General features: G+C 42.5%; 1 protein-coding gene across 1 annotated transcript in view; it reads left to right on the forward strand.

Annotated features, from left to right (window-relative positions):
• RFX8 (regulatory factor X8) overlaps nt 1-16,946 on the forward strand; it is a 64,763-nt gene that overhangs the window by 24,003 nt on the left and 23,814 nt on the right. The window contains 1 exon segment of the mRNA XM_072844488.1: nt 13,526-13,589. Within this exon segment, the coding sequence (XP_072700589.1) occupies nt 13,526-13,589 (64 nt within the window).

The raw sequence follows: 16,946 nt of genomic DNA on the forward strand, positions 1-16,946 counted from the left end.
AGATGCCTTTTGAGCAGAAATGTGAAAAAAAAAAGAGCCAGCCAAGTGAAGATCTAGGGGACAAGTATTCCAGGCAGAGGAAAGAGCAAGCGCAAAGGGCCTGAGGCAGGGATGACTCCAGAGAACAGCAAGAAAGTCTGAGGGTGGAGGTTGGTGAATGAGCAGAAGAGTGGGAGGAGTGGAATCTGAACATAAAAGCAGGACCTAAAAGTCTTGGCAAGGAGGTTGGCTATTGATGTGGGTGTGATAAGGAGCCACTTGAGAGTCTCAGGCTGGGTAGTGAAGCAATCTGATTTCTTTTTATTTGAATTTTTTAAAATTTGAGTATACTTGACACACCTGTTACATTAGTTTCTGGTGTACAACATAGTGATTCAACAACTATATACATTATGCTGTGCTCACCCCATTACTGGAATTTGGGGGTACCTCCCAATCTCCTTTACCCATGGTGCCCATCCTTCCCCCCTCCTTGTCTCTGGCACCCCCCAGTTTGTTCTCTATTTGTAGGTCTGATGCTGCTTTTTGTTTATTCATTTTTGTTTTTTACATTCTACTGTTAAGTGAAGTCATATGGTATTTTTTTCTCTATCTGACTTATTTCACTTAGTATAATAACCCTCTAGGTCCATCCATGTTGTCACAAGTGACATGATCTCATCTGTTTTTATAGTTAATATTATCCATTGTGCATATATACACCAAATCTTCTTTATCCATTCCTCTATGGATGGACTCTTGGGTTGCTTCCATATCTTGACTATTGTAAATAATGCTGCATAAATGAACAGAGGAGCGCATGTATCATTTCAAATTAGCATCTTCCTTTTCTTTGGGTAAAGACCCAGCAGTAGAATTACTGGGTCATGCGGTGTTTCTGATTCATATTTTAAATGGAGATCCTTCTGCCTCTGCCTCTTTTAAATGGAGGCAGGGTGACCAGATGGAAGACTTTCTCAGCAGCCCTGGCAGAGCTGGCCCATTGATATTTCTCACTGAAATAAGTTTAATTCTCTCAAAAAGGCAGCATGAGGGGATCCCTGGTGGCTCAGCGGTTGGGTGCCTGCCTTCGGCCCAGGGCGTGATCCTGGAGTCCCGGGATTGAGTCCCACATCGAGCTCCCTGCATGGAGTCTGCTTCTCCCTCTGCCTGTGTCTCTGCCTATCTCTCTGTGTCTCTCATGCATAAATAAAATCTTTAGCATTTACTTTGCATGTGGCTGTCCAGTTTCCCTAACATCATTTATTGTTGTATATTCTTGGCTGCTTTGTTGTAATTAATTGACAATAAATGTATGGGCTTACTACTGGCCCTTCTATTCTGGTCTGTTGATCTGTGTATTTTTCTATTCTATTTTGGGCTTTTTCCATTGATTTTCTATTGTATCCCAAGCATTTGGGTTATGCTGTTAGAAGATTTTCAATCCTATTAAATCTTCTACTTTACCAGACAGTCACCCTGTTTAGGTGTAGCATATAGGTTCTGGCCTACTTTTGTGTGCTGTAGACTAAAGATGGTTTAATTTTCAGAGCCCTTGCATGCTGTTCTGGTCTGCTTCATTCTTCTGGCACCACAGGGACTGCTGATCAATTCCTTACAGGTGCTACCTACAGGGGCTGAACCTGCTGCTCCCCTGGGCCATCTTCTGTGGGGAATGCAGAAAGCCAGAGTGGCTGGGCCTGGGTCCTTTTATGCTAATTGGTGTCAGGCAGGGAAGTACTAGGTTCTGCTGGCATTGCTCCCATGGGTAGCATGCTTGCCCCTCTATACTCCATTGAATTCCCAAAGGACTCAGTACTGTCTCTGCAGGTGGATCAGCCCATCCTGGGTATTGAGACTGCCACTGTGGTCAAACTGGGTTGCCAGTCCATGCTCCAGAAGCAAAGGTTGCAGCCCCCTCTGGGTCTCTGTTAGACTTCCCTTTCCTAGTACTTTGTTCAGAGAGTGTAGATTTTTCTTGGGATTTATGCCTATTCCTACTGACAGTTCTGGGTTACAGGTCTCTCCAGTACCCAATCCAACTATGAGTGGGACATAAAAAGAAAAGTGCCTTCAGGCACTTGCCACACTATCTCTTCTCTGGTCAGTCCACCTTCTACTTTCCAGGTTTCAGAGCACTTTCATCATGTCCCATTGAAAAATTTCCAGGAAAAAAAAAAAGAAAAGAAAAATTTCCAGGGTATCTATTTGTATTAGAGGGAATCAGCAAGGAAAAATGAATCCACACTATCTTGTTCCCTGTACATCATCCATGCTGCATCCAAAACCTTCTGAAAGCAGACCTTGTATACATTATAAATTAATGTCACCAGTGATTGGAATGCTTGATTATATGATTGTGCCTAACAAATTAAAATATGATGTGTTAAAAATGATGGTAGGGACTTCTGGCCAGGCCTAGATGGCATACACCCATTTCTTTCTGCTCCTCCTTGCTAAGCACATCTGTAAACCCTGGTAACAATGCAAGAAGAAAGGAAAACTCTGAAAGGTGGTAAGAAGAAAGTGAGCTGGCTGGGGACCCCAGGACTGCACAACCAGCACTGTGATAGGGCACTGTGTATCTTCCCCCATTCACCCAGACCCACTGGTTCCCAGCCCCCTACCTAGCAAGACAAGGCATCTGGGTAGACTTGTTCCTCCTCTAGTTTCTCTAATAGCAGCCAAGGGAAGTCTCACCAAAACTAAGTAGCCAAAGAAAGCACTCTCATTACTCTCTGGGTCTGAGATACCCCTTTTCCACCAAGAGATACACTGAGGAGTTTGAGCTAATCTGTCAAGGGAGACCCAGCTATAGCAAGTGGCCTAGTCTAGGAAACCTCTGTCTCTACTGCACCCAGAGGGAGCTGGGGAGCACCAATGGAGGGAACCCCTGCCCCACAGAGAGAAACCCCTCACCCAATCTTGGAATAGCCCTCCAGCTCCCTCAGGTAGCACCAGCAGGGAGCCCCAGTAGCACTAGATAAACTAAGCAAACCAAAATAATATATTCATACATATGGCTAAAATTTACTACAGAGACATAGTAAGGATACACAGTTGGAACATAAGGGGAAAAGAGGCAGAGGTCTGGAGACATGCATGTTTAGGCTTCTATATGCTCTTGCTCTCCTATGAGGGATCACACAGAGCATACTCCTCTGTGCAATAAAAATGCAGCAACAGATATGTGATGTTTCTACTCAGGTAAGCCCATTGAGAGACTCCACACTCAAAGTTTTTACTGGGGGCTGGTCATAAGCATATTCTTCCTAGCATATGCCAAAATGACAGAGTCCCAAAAAGAAAATATGTTATTCAACATAAATTATATTGTTTGCACAAACAGTCTAGGCACAGGGAACCACTCTTATCAGTAACTGTTAACTGAGAACACTCTGGGAACCAAGTTCCCAGACTCCAGCCAAGGGCCAATCTTGCAAGCAGGCCTTTCTAAGGAGAGCAGTCTCAGTACCACTGTGTTATCTCTTTTCTGCACAATTGTATGACCCTGTGAATATATGAAGAAAACATTGAATTGCACTCTTTAAATGGGTGAATTGTATGGTATGTGAATTATCTCTCAGTGAAGTTGTTAAAAAAAAAATCCCAGCAAGGTTTTTTGTAGACATAGACAAGCTTATTCTAAAAGTTATGTGGAAAGGCAAGGCCCTAATATAGTTCAGTCTTGACAAAGAAGAATTAAGTGGGAGGAAACACTACTTGATACTTAATGTCAAGTAATGTAGCTACAGTAATCAAGACTGCAGTGTGGTTTTGGTGAGGCACAGACACAGATCAAGCAGAGTAGAGAATCCAGAAATAGATCCACTCAAATATACTCAACTGGCTTTTCACAAAGGTGCAAAAGAAGTTCAATGGAAAGAGACTAGATTTTCAATGGTGCTGAAACAACTAAGATGTCCACATTAAAAAAAAAAATCACAACTAAACTTCACAACTTATACAAAAATTAACTAAAATGGATCACAGACTTACTTTTAAACCATGAAAATATTTTTTAAGATTTTATTTTTATTTATTTGAGAGAGAAAAAGCACAGAGGGATAGAGAGGAGCAGACTCCCCACTGAACAGAATGCCCAAGGAAGGGCTCAATCTCAGGATTCTGAGATCATGACCTGAGGTGAAGGCAGCCATATAACTGACTGAACCACCAAGGTGCCCCTTGACACCAAAACCACAGCCTATGGGAAAAAGCTAATAAGTTGGATCTCACCAAAATTAAAAATTGCTTTCTGTGAAAGATGGTATGAAGAAGACGGAAAGACAAAATAGAAATTGGGAGAAAGGACTAGTAACTAGTATACATAAAGAATTCTCAAAACAGTAAAAAAAATTAGTAAAATTAGAAAATGAGCAAAAGACACATATATCTCACTGAAGAAGAGATACAGATGGAAAATAAGAACATGAAAGAATGATCAGCATCATTAATCATTATAAAAATGCAAATTAACACCATAGTGAAATATAACTACATGCCTATCAGACTGACTAAAATAAAAAGCAGCAATCACCAAATGCTGATGAGGATCCAGAGAAGCTGCATCACTTATACATTGCTGGTAAGAATTCAAAATAGTTTGGCAGTTTTTATAAAACTAAACATACAATGAACATTCAAACCATCAATTGTACTCTTGGGCATTTATCCCATACAAATGAAGAATTAGATCCACATAAAAATCTGTATGGGGTGCCTGGGCGGTACAGTAAGTTCCTCATCTGACTCTTGGTTTCAGTTCAGGTTGTGATCTCACAGTTGTAGGTCATGATTTCACAGTTATAAGGTCAAGCCCCATGTCAGAGTCCACACTCAGCAGAGTCAGCTTGACATTCTCCTCCCTTTCCCTGCCCCTCCTGCTTGTGCTCACATGCTCACTCTATCTCAAATTAATTAATTAATTAAATTTAATAAAACAACACAACTGCTGTTCAGCGGCTTTCTTTATAATGGCCAAAAATTAGAATCAGCCCTGATTTCCTTCATTGGGTGAATGATTAAACAAACTCTGGTACATCTATGCCATGGAATATTACTCAGCAACAAAGAGGAATAAACTACTGATTTGACAGCTTGGATGAATCTCTAGATGCTAAGTGAAGAAACTCCTGTCTCAGAAGGTTCCATGCCTTATGATTCCATTTATAAAACATTTTTAAATGACACAATTTTTATAATAGAGGACAAATTAGTGGTTGCCAGGGACCCAGGGGTAGAGAAGCAAGAGGTGGGTATGGTTATAGATAGGCAACACAAGGATCCTTGTGATCATGAGACTGTTCTATATGTTGTCTGTGGCGGGATGGACACATGAATCTCCATAGGTGATAAAATTATAGCACTAAATACACATAAAAATGAGTTTAGGTAAAACTTGATAAAATTGAGTAAGATCAGTGAATTGCATCAACGTCAACATCCAGGTTGGGACACTGACTATAGTTTTGTGAAATGTTACTATTGGGGGAAATTGGACAGAGTATAAAAGGAAGCTCTTCAAATCATTCCTTACTACATGTCAATCTACAGTTAACTCAATTAAAAATTTCAATTTCAAATAATGAAGCCTAATCCTACATGACAGGTCCCATGAAGTATCCCCACAGTATTCCCTTGCCCATTTTTCCAGGCCATATCTGCAGAGGTTTTAGTGTTTCTTCTGCCCACACCCATTCTCTCTTCTCACAGAGTTCAGTTCTTTATTTCAAAGCACTCTCCTGCACATTCCTCTGTGTGGAAGTGGCAATGGCAGCCCAGTTGTTCTTCCTCTGAGACCTTAAATGGCCTCATTACCGTAACCAAGCAAGACTTGTTAGAGCCAAGAGGCACAGAACAGGAGGGGCCCTCTGCAGGCTTGGGAAAGTCTTCAAGCCCTGTGGGCAGTGGGCAACTGCATCTGCTGAAGCATGTTTACATTCACCTTCAGGAGCATGATCTCCCCAGTGTTTAAAACACAGAGGGAAACCCACAGCAAACCACAGATGAGTATATTCATAGTTTCCAAAAGTTGAATGTCCCAATGAAGCAGGCACTTCTCTCTGTGAAGACTAATTTACAAAAACTATCTTATGAAAATTTGCCTATGAGAAGAATAGGAATCTGAATTTTTAGGTTTTGTTGTTATTGTGGTTGGTTTTTTTGTTTTGTTTCATTTCTATTTTTAACAGCATGACTTGTTAGCAGGGTTTTAGAGTGGAATATACTCCATTTCCAGCAACAACCACCTGAGTTATTGAGCTGTGTGCATGCTGTTCAAGGGCATTCTGTTTGCCTTTTATGCCTTCTGGACCTTGTGTTAAGGAAAGAAATGGAAACACCAATAGGAGTGTCAACATAGATTTGACAAGGAACCCAGGTTGGTAGCAAAGGGTGGCTTTGGGGGACTTCGCTTTCTCCTCACCACCACCACCAAGCGCTGCAAAGAAGCATATAACCTAATTAACATGGATTTAGTATCAAAATAAGTCCCTATCTCCTCCCTATTTATTCCATATTGTTCCTCCAAAGGCTCATCAGTCTAGAACTTCTGATGCCTAGGTCTCTGACACCATCCATCCAACCCTGACCTCCATGCAAGCAAACAAAAGCAGCAGGAAAACATGATTCAGAGCCAGGGCCCACATTCACTGATGATTCCCTTCACTGGACACCTAAATAGGTGGCCAAGGAGCAAATCAGGAGTCCAGCATGTCAACAGCATTCGCTTGCAGTGGGGTGGAGTGGGGGTGGTGCTGAATTTCACTAAAAACTGCTGAGGCAGCGTCTGCCCTGAACCAAGCAGAGACCGAGGTTTGATTTTCAAAGCAAATGAAAAGTTTGAGGCTTTTCTTCTTCTTCCTTTTTTTTTTTTTTTTTTTTGGAAAAAGAAAAATAACTATAAATATGCAGTGTGCACCATATGAAAAGGACCCCTTCACAAAATCCAGAACGTTTTCCCTCCTGCTCCCCTCTCCGGGGTAACATAATTTTACAGGGAATAGGCCTCCCCAGATTCCAATCTTGTTTAGCTGGCAACCAGATCGAGACTTGGACCTGGGTATAATTGCTGACCTAGAAACTCACTGAAGAATTGAGGCCAGAGTATAAAATGCTTTATTACTGTCTGGGGAAAAAGAGGGGAATGGGAGGAGAGTGTGTGTATTATTGTCACATCTAGAGAAACAACCCTGTTTAATTCACGGTTAGGCTCTTCCTCGGAGGCAAAATCCCCGTTAGTATGTTCCAAGGAAAACGTCTTTGTCATGTTGCAAATAGATGAATTCCCATTCTACCTAATGTAAATTCTGAAATCAGTTGTACAGAGGCTCATATTTCTCTCAGGAAATATGGAAACTAACCCTTGCCCTCATTCCTCTCCCAGCAACAATCTCTCTCTCTCTCTCTCTCTCTCTCTCTCCACCTCTCCCTCTCACTCCCTCTCTCACTTTCTCTCTCTCTCTCTCCCAGCTTTTCAAACTTAGGAGATTAAAAGCCCTTAAAAAGCTTCTAAAATTGTGCCTTCGACATTCTATGGCTTTGTTCTTTGGCCCTTTGTTCTTCGGCCAGCTCATGAGCTCAGGGGGCTGCCTCGGTGGGCCTCGGGCCTGCGGGATCCAGGGCCGTGAGTCCAAGGCTGGCTAGTCCTGCCGACAAAGCAGAAAGGCAAAGGGTTCGTCTTTCAGACCACACCACCCTTGAGGAGAATGAGTTCACAGGGAGCTGTCAGCCTGGCAATTGTGGGCACCGCAGACCTAATGATGTCAGAGCGAACACCAGCAGTTCCTTCAGAGTCCTCCAGACCCAAGAACGGCTTCCTTTCCGTCCCTCCGTTTGGGTCGCGGCCCCAGGCTCTGGTGAGCCCCAGAGGATCTGACTCTCAGGTACTAACAAGGTGTCCAAGTTGCAACCCGCTTTTTGGCCCTGTCCACCCTATAGTTTTCAAGGCTGGTTAGAACATGCGAAGGTTAAAAAAATACACATTCCCTGGGTGCTGTCTAGCAGCTCGAGAAACATACGTGTGGGGAATTATACCCTGGACTGCGCCTGCCTGGAAAAGATTATAAAAGCAGGTAGCACTCCGAGCTCGAGCTCGCGGATGCTGGATGATCCGGTTTGCTCCAAGCCTCCCTCCCTCACCCACGGGCCGCTGCAAGGCAACGTGCGGTTTGCTCTCTGCTGCTGAAACTTGACTTCTGGTTGCCGAGTTTTACCTCAGGAGGGTGAAGGTGAATGGATTAGACTTCCAGCATTTGCAAAGGTGTTCCCTGCAATCATCATTTTGCAATTAGGTTGCTCATAAAATCTAATGGGTCAGGGTATGGTTAAGCAGTATAAAAACCAGCAGCCCCCAATGCAGGACATGACTAATCCACGAACACTCAGCAAACCAGTTTTTAAAATAAGGTGGTTATTGTCTATTTTAAGTTTCAAATACCTGATGTCTTACTCTGTCCTCATGTATATTGTTTTTTATCCTAAACGTACATCTTGCAAGACAGAATGGATAGAGATAAGGCTCTGCAGTCAGAGCTGGGTCTCTAGCTCTTTGAATTGTTTCTCTTTTCTGATACATAAAATGGGGATAATAATGAATTATTATCTATCTACCTTGTGGATTGTTATGTTAGAAGAATTTAGGGAATACAAAGTAAAGCACTTAGCAATAAATAAGTGCTCAGTGGATTGTAGGGATTAGTATCACTGGTAAAAGCAAAATTATATCAAAGAAAGCTTTTGTTTTTCAATCCTAATGACACGTGTCCTTCTACAGCTACATACATTTATTATTTTAATTTTAGCTATAAAAATATTCATCAAGTTAAGTTCATCTAATCAGACTGAAACATAATTATTCATGTGCTTTGAGTAAAAATTGAAATTGGATCCTTTAATGACTGGAAAGTGAAGCACCTTTGCTCTGCAATCTGACAACAAACAAGTATGGTCCACGAATTAGGTTTTATTACATTTTTATCCTCTTACCTTTGTAATTGCTTCAAGTTGTTTCACTGCTGTTGGAGTGATTTGAGAGGACAAATTACGAGGCCAAAATGATGTAAATGAAAGTCTGGATTAATGACAAATGATGTCAAAACCTGAGAATGTGAATGCAAATTGTACTTAGACTATAAGAAAGTCAAATGCCAAAAAGTGTATTGAGCTAACACTGCATTTGAAAGATTTTATGGTTAAAAAAAAAATGAGTTGTGTGCCATATAATCTACATAGCAGTCCTCCTCATGCTGAATCCTTCTTTAGCCAAATTTATCATAAAAACAAATTCAAGTAATGGGGTGCCTGGGTGGCTCAGTCTCTTAAGCACCCAACACTTGATTTCTGCTCAGGTCATGATCTCGGGGTCATGAGATTAAGCCCTGTGTCCTGCATCGGGCTCCATGCTCAAGAGGGAGTCTGCTCCAGATTCTCTATCGTACTGTATGAATTCTGAGCCTTCCTTCTTCCTAAGTCTTTCTCCTTCCATTTCCAGGGGACCCTTTGTGACCCCTTCTGACCACCACCACCCCATCCCTAGTGGTTAAATCCTGACATCCTGGGCCTGGGGCTCAGGAGACAGTTCATAAGGAACACAAGTGACTTCACTGGGCAGACTTGATTCGGGGTTTCTCTTAAGCCCTGAGCTTCACTGGATTTGACACCATGAAATACCTCAGGCCTCAGAGAATGGTGGAAGAAGACCTCGTGGACTGGAAGCCCTTCATTCATGGCAAGGCTGGCTCTGGATGTTAGTGTGTTTTTTTTAGAACCATATTTCAGCAATGACTATGCTTTTGACCACAACCTAATAAATGTCCCAAAGGACTGAATCAGAACCACACAAGGGAAGTGATGCAGTAACAGTGACCCCTAGAACACGAGGCCATCCTGGCTGGCACCCCAAGAGCTGAAACTGTCACCTCCAATGCTGCTTTGGCCTCCCTACCCTCTCCACCCTGATTGCCTCTCCCCTTGAGTGATAAACCTCACCTGTCTTCCAGTCTCCCTTTCTAGCTCAGCCCAGCCTTGTCTGAAGATTAAAGCATGGGGCCAATGTCTACAGTGTCTGTTTGGCCTAGTTGGCCAGATCCTCTGGGCACCAATGCCCTCGCCCTGGGCCTCCATGGATCCCCCTCTTGCCACAAGGCTGGTCTCCAACAGCAACCCTCTGCTCACCTGCTTTGTAGCCTGGCTCTCATACTGCCTCCCTCTCTCTCACTAACTGGTGCATACTTTCATGCATCTTTGCTTGAAGGGGGCCTTTGAGACTAGCAAATTTTTTAAATAAATAGATAGGATTACACTAAATCCAAACCCATGTTATGAGCCATTGACATGAATTAAGGGATCCCAAAGGTTGGAAGAGGCAACCTTGCCATTGTTTTGAACAAGTTAGCTGTCACTGTCTGGCCAGAAAGAGATGGACACTTTTTTGTAATATCTCTCTTTGAAGATGAGATTTTATTTTTCCTGTCACTATTGTTTCAAAGGATAAAATCCCCCATCTAAATGTCATGAAAATAAAATAACTCCCCCTTGAGAATAGGGGGCTTGTGTTTCCTAGTCTGATACACAAAGGCTTCTATGTGGCAGGAAGTTCCCTTTCAGCCTCCTTTGAACAGTGAGGAGGGTAACACCATGCTCCTTTCAATGGTTGTTAAATTAAACTCATATACTATGTTAAACACATGGCAGAAACTTGGGACTCGCATTTATACTCTCAGTTGATTGGCTTCCAAAGCTACCAGAATCAGGGTCAGAGCAGAGGGGCTGAGCAATAAGGCAAGAGGGTTGCCCTTGTCTTGCTTTTTTTTTTTTTTTTTTAAGATTTTATTTATTTATTCATGAGAGACACAGACAGAGAGAGGCAGGGACACAGGCAGAGGGAGAAGCAGGCTCCAAGCAGGGAGCCCAATGTAGGACTCGATCCCGGGACTCTGGGATCACGCCCTGAACTGAAGGCATTGGCTCAACCGCTGAGCCACCCAGGCATCCCCGTTGTCTTGCTTTAAATCAGAAATCAAACCTTCTAGCTTCCAGATTCCTGTTTCTAAGCAGCTAAAGGAATGTCCCAGGAAGATTGCTGTCATCATCAAAAGAGTTTAGTAAGTGCTGTCCAAGTACAGTGTTAAGATAAGTACCAACCAGGGATCCCTGGGTGGTGCAGCGGTTTGGCGCCTGCCTTTGGCCCAGGGCGCAATCCTGGAGACCCGGGATCAAATCCCACATCGGGCTCCCGGTGCATGGAGCCTGCTTCTCCCTCTGCCTGTGTCTCTGCCTCTCTCTCTCTCTGTGTGTGACTATCATAAATAAATAAAAATTAAAGAAAAAAAAGATAAGTACCAACCAAAGGGGCTAACTAATCACAAGTGAAGCTCTCCTGAGCTTATCAAACTGATAATTTATAGGCACGTAGACTAACAATGGGATAGCACAGGCCCCCCGACATTTGTTCCCCTAACACCCCATACTGCAACTGTCTTAACTCCCATGCAGTATCTTTGCAGTTATGTAACATCTTTTATCCTCTATAGGCTGTTACCTCTGTGAGAACAGCCTCTCTACCATGATCATAGCTATATCCCCCAAAGCCTAGTGCAGTGCCTGACATATAGTAGGCATGCAGTAAATATTTGATGAGGGATGGATGGATGGATGGATGGATGGATGGATGGATGGATGACACTGAATACCCTCATATTTTGAATGAATATCTTGCATTCATTTTTCCAAAGAGAATATATTAAGAGTAGCATATTAACAGAATATGGAATTACAGAGAAATTTTTTCCTTCCAATTTAGTTGACAAGAGACCTCACAAGTGATTTTTAGGGCATCTCTTCAAGGCTGATGATTATATATTTTTATATAAATTCCTCTTCTATTAGCCATTTACTCAGTGAACTTTCTGACCTTCTTTTTTTTTAAGATCTTTTATTTTTTATTTGTGAGAGCAAGAGAGAGAACACAAGCAGGGGGGAGGGATAGAGGGAGAGTGAGAAACAGACTCCCCACTGAGCAGGGAGCCTGATGTGGGGCCCAATCCCTGGACCCGGGGATCATGACCTGAGCTGAAGGCAGACACAACTGACTAAACCATCCAGGCACCCCTCCTCTGTCTTCTTTCATTCTAGGTTTTATCCAATGTTTTATTTATTATTTGTTGATCTTGAGGAACTGTCTCAGAACCTCAGTGGCAAAGGGCTGTTTACATATTTTACCTGGAGAAACTCCATCATTGTCCATACCTACCTGAGAGACCACTGGGATATGACAAGTAGAATTCCAAGACATCTCAAATTCTTCACCTGTGGCTCTCCTTGCACCATCCATCAATCCATCATGCTATGTAGAGAAAGATAAATATATCTTTCCTCCAGATTCTGTTCAGATCCCATGTTCTGAAACCCTCTTGTCATTGAGCACTCCAAAGTACAATTCCCGTTGTGATAACAACTCTTAATGGAAGGTGAAGAGGGTGGCTTTCTAGTGGTTTTGTATCCAAACCCTAATCTATTTGCCCTGTTTTGAAATAGAATATTACGTAGAAACATTCATCAGAGGGGTATCAAGTAATCTCAGTTTCCTACAAGTTGGGTTGGAGACTGGAGACACAGAAACCTTCAGCAGGGAGCTTCTGGGGTTTTGGAGAGGCTGGAAGGGGCTGTAGTCTCTCCCTGTGTGAGATAAAAGCCATTGGCTTCCATCTCCCCTGCTCCCCTGGACTCTGACCTCTTCCCAGGCCATCCTATCTTGAAGACCACCTCCTTGCTTCCAGATGTAGAGAACTAGTCTACTGCCTTCCTCTTTTCTTTGTATGTTTACATAGAGTTGAAACAATCTGGTGTGATGATGTGCATTGAGTTGGAGTGGACAGAGCCTCCACAGCTCTGAGGATGGTAGGGGAACTGGGAAGGAGATGCCACCTCCTCTGGCATCCAGCAAATACACATTTCCTGTGCAAAGAGGGTCATCTCTGGGCTCCCAGTTTCTCAAATACCCAGAATTAGAGGGAAAATGTACCACACCACATGGAGAGGACTGAATCTGTTCTCCATGACATACAAATGTCTTCATTATAAGGTATGAATCCAAGAGGCATGGGGAAATGCAATGTGCATCTCATTATCCTCCATTTCCTTGTTCTGTGAAGGTGCCTACAACCTCCATCGACTCAAAAGATATTATCATTTCTGAATTGGTCCATTTAAAAGCCCCAAATCAGGAAGTATAAAACTTCATTTCCATAATGATTTTTCTTTTCTCTCAGGAGCAAGCTCTACCCATGGTGACATCATAACCTTACTTCTAAGGGGGAATAAACCCTTCAAAAGAAATACATGGCAGTCTCAGTCACAGAAATTGATTTTTTTAACTCCAAGCAGGTGCTAATCACCAGTCATGTATAGAAACTTGGAGGAGAGTTTTGAAATAAAAGTTATACCCCATATAAGTAAACTTGCTGCAAAAAAAAATCACTTCATGCTTGCGCTCAGAAACAGGTGGCTTACTAAAATTATTTCTCTGTTATCTGTTCTGTCACAGTGGAGACATCATTGCCTTTGAAAAATCTCCTAATTATAACAGCATTATCCAACAAAAAGGAACAGTGAGTATGGAATAAAATAGAGTTACTATAACGGACCCTGCAATAGTCAGTAATTGCTAGATCAGATGCAACTGTTTTCCTGTGTTTGATGGTCATGTTATGTGTGACCCTTAAACACTCACCCATTTGGCCAGGGTTGTTGATTATCCACAATGTGCCACACACTGTGCTGGGACAGATGTCCTCAAGGAGTATACTGTTCACTGCACATCAGCTGTTTGTGTTTCTTTTGCTATAATTAAGAAGGATGTATAAGTTGTTAGCAATCAAATTGTGTGAAAGCATCTCCATATTACAATTATAGCTCTTTGAATTAGGACACCAGAATTATTCATAGCTAATCTATGACATCACGAGTTGAATTTTACTTAAGTTGTCTGAGATGACGTGGTAGTACTTTGATACTGTCTTGTGGATTGGTGTCATTGAATGGATGAATTTATAAAAAACCTTTTTTTGTGACCAACACTCTTGAGGACTGAATGAGGTATGAAAGAAAAGTAAAAACATATGCTCTATACTTGAATAGAATACAGTTTCATGGTTGGGGAAATAAGATAGACATGAAATAACTGGTGTGCTGGGATACGGGCAGGGTAGGCTGTAGGTGGATTGGGAAGTCCAAAGTGGGATTGGAAGAGAAAGATTGTAGTGGGCCAGAGTGATTAGGGAAGGCCTCATGGAAGAGGTGGCCTGTGTTTGTTTCCTATTGCTCCTATAACAAATTAGCACAAATGTAGTGATTTAAAACACAAACTTATTTTCTTACAGTTCTAGAAGTCACAGTGTGACGTGGTTCTCACCAGACTAAGATCAAAGTGCTGGCTACAGTCTTTCTGCGGGGTGTGGGGGAAAAATCCATGTTCTTTTGTCTTTTCCAACTTTTGAGGCTGCCCATGTTCCTTGGCTCATGACCCCTTCACCAGTCTTCAAACCCAGCAAAGGCAGGCTGAGTCTTTCTCATACTGCCATCCCTCTGGCTCTTTGCAGCTGCAAAGGGCTCCCTGCTATTAAGAACCCTTGTGATTACATTGGGACTGCCTAGATGATCCAGATAATCTCCCCATCTCAACATCCTTAATCACATGTGCAGAGTCTCTCTCACCATCTAAGGTTCTGGGGATTAGGATGTGGACATCTTTGGCCATTATTCTGCTTGCCACACGCCTCCTTAAGCTGAGCCTGGAGGGATCACTTGGATCTTCTTTAGGGGACATTCATGTTGAGGGTGTACTCTGCATTCATGCTGGGAGGTGTATGGGCAGTAGACTTTGTACTGCTCTCTCTGCACTCTGACTCTGTGGGGTCAGATGGTAGATAGCTTGTCAATGTCAGGCCAAGGAATTTACATTTCGCCTATAGTAAAGACTGGTGGAGACTATAGGCCACCATTGAGGCATCTTTAGAAGAAGAATGACAGGTTATGTTTGCTTTGGGGGTGATAACAGAGGCATGAGTGTTGTCAAGGATGCAGGAAGGACCAATGGCATCCAGGAGAATTGATAGGGAAGGCAGACAATGCCTAGAGGATTGATATTGACTAGAAAGGTCTCCCATTGTATCTCTAGGGTATGACACACAGTATGCGCTTGCTGAAGATTACAATGACATTTTTTGGAACTGTTGAAAATCCCAAACTTCATTTGACATCTAAATAGATGTTTGGGAGAACCTAGATGGCTCAGTGGTTGAGGGTCTGCCTTTGGCTAGGGTCATGATCCCGGGGTCAAGGGATGGAGTCCCACATCAAGCTTCCCATGGAGAGCCTGCTTCTCCCTCTGCCTATGTCTCTGCCTTTCTGCTGATCTCTCATGAATAAATTTTAAAATATTTTTAAAAAATAAATAGTTGCTTGAATAGAAATTTGAAAATCTAAGTAGAATTTCTCACTTTTTTCTTTGTCATTTTGCTGAATTATTTTTCCAGAATGGGAATTCCTCTGATTCTTTCCTGAATGCCTTCTCCTGCAGAAATTCTGACTTAAATGATTCTGTAACATACTTCCACATTAGATTTCTGATTGTTTATGTTGTAAGGAAAAGATTTCAATTTGTGGTTTTAAAACAAAATTTTTTTGAAAGATCAGTTCTTTTCACAGGAAGAGCCTGGAAAGGATGAACTCCAGGAACACACAACTTTGCTTTTTGTTATTTTTTAGTAATTGATTACTTTTACATTTTCCTTACGTTACTACAATAGTACATTGCTACGATAGTACATAGTACATTAAACAGGTAGAACTGTGATATATTTGCCATGTTGAAATGTAGCAATTTCTGCAGCGAGACAAAGAACAGTCTGCCTGGAACTGCGATTCTTAACTTGAGCATGTGTAAGGCTCCCTTGGGAGGCTGATTAAAATGACAGATTTCTGCCTTCATCTGATCTACTAGGGCCCTCGGGATATGAACCCCAAGCGCTCCCAGGGATTCTGATGTACATGGTATCAGGACCACACTTGAGAAACACGGGCTTTGATCATAGCAACATCAGCCTCAGGAGCATTGATGAACACAGGAGTTCAAGGTGTGCTCTACAGAAAACGGATATAGTTAGGGTAAAATGTGGAAGGTAGGAGAAGCTAGCCCAATGCTGGTATTCCTTAGTGCTTCTCTAATAGAAGATGGATGGCCACACCAGTGAACTCCATGAAATAGCTCCATCCTTCTTGATGACCCACACCCATGTACTACAAGGGCTGTCCATCCATGACTCCAAATAAAGCCAGTGTTCCAAAGTGAGAGAAATGGGAATTGAATAGTACCCAGTGCAAACCCAGTAGAAACCAAACACCCATAGGAAATGACATCCTTTGAGCTGTCACCTTTCTGTGCGACTACTTTATGTATTTAGACACCCACACCTCTATTTATTCCAAAAATATCAACAAGGGGAATTTCAACTTGGCACTTCATAGTATCAAGTACATAGTGTGCATGGCTCCAGGGAAAGGGTCAGTTGCTTTCATCAGATCTCAAAGGGGTTCAGGACCACGAAGAGTTAAATAGTAAAGATTTTAGGACACTGAGAAGACTGTTGGCCATGACCCTGAAGCTCCACTGATCCTCACTGTGATATGGGTTGATAACAGGAGAGTATGAGAGAAGGAGGAAGCTGGAAGCCCCAAGTGGGGTGGTCACTGAGTGCCACTCCTCTCCATAAGGGTGAGGCAGGCAGTTCAGAAGGCTGCTCTTCCCTCACATCACTTGTAGACAGGAACATACTGCAAACCCACATAAACAATCTACTAAGCAAGATATAAGTGAGTAGCTCAGTGAGGCTCTAAGTATGTAAGATCTGAGGATATAAGATCTAAGGGTGAAATACTGATCTTGGAACTGTACTGTCACAGAGCAA

The sequence above is a fragment of the Canis lupus genome, chromosome 11 (assembly GCF_048164855.1).
Source record: "Canis lupus baileyi chromosome 11, mCanLup2.hap1, whole genome shotgun sequence".
Lineage (NCBI taxonomy): Eukaryota > Metazoa > Chordata > Mammalia > Carnivora > Canidae > Canis > Canis lupus.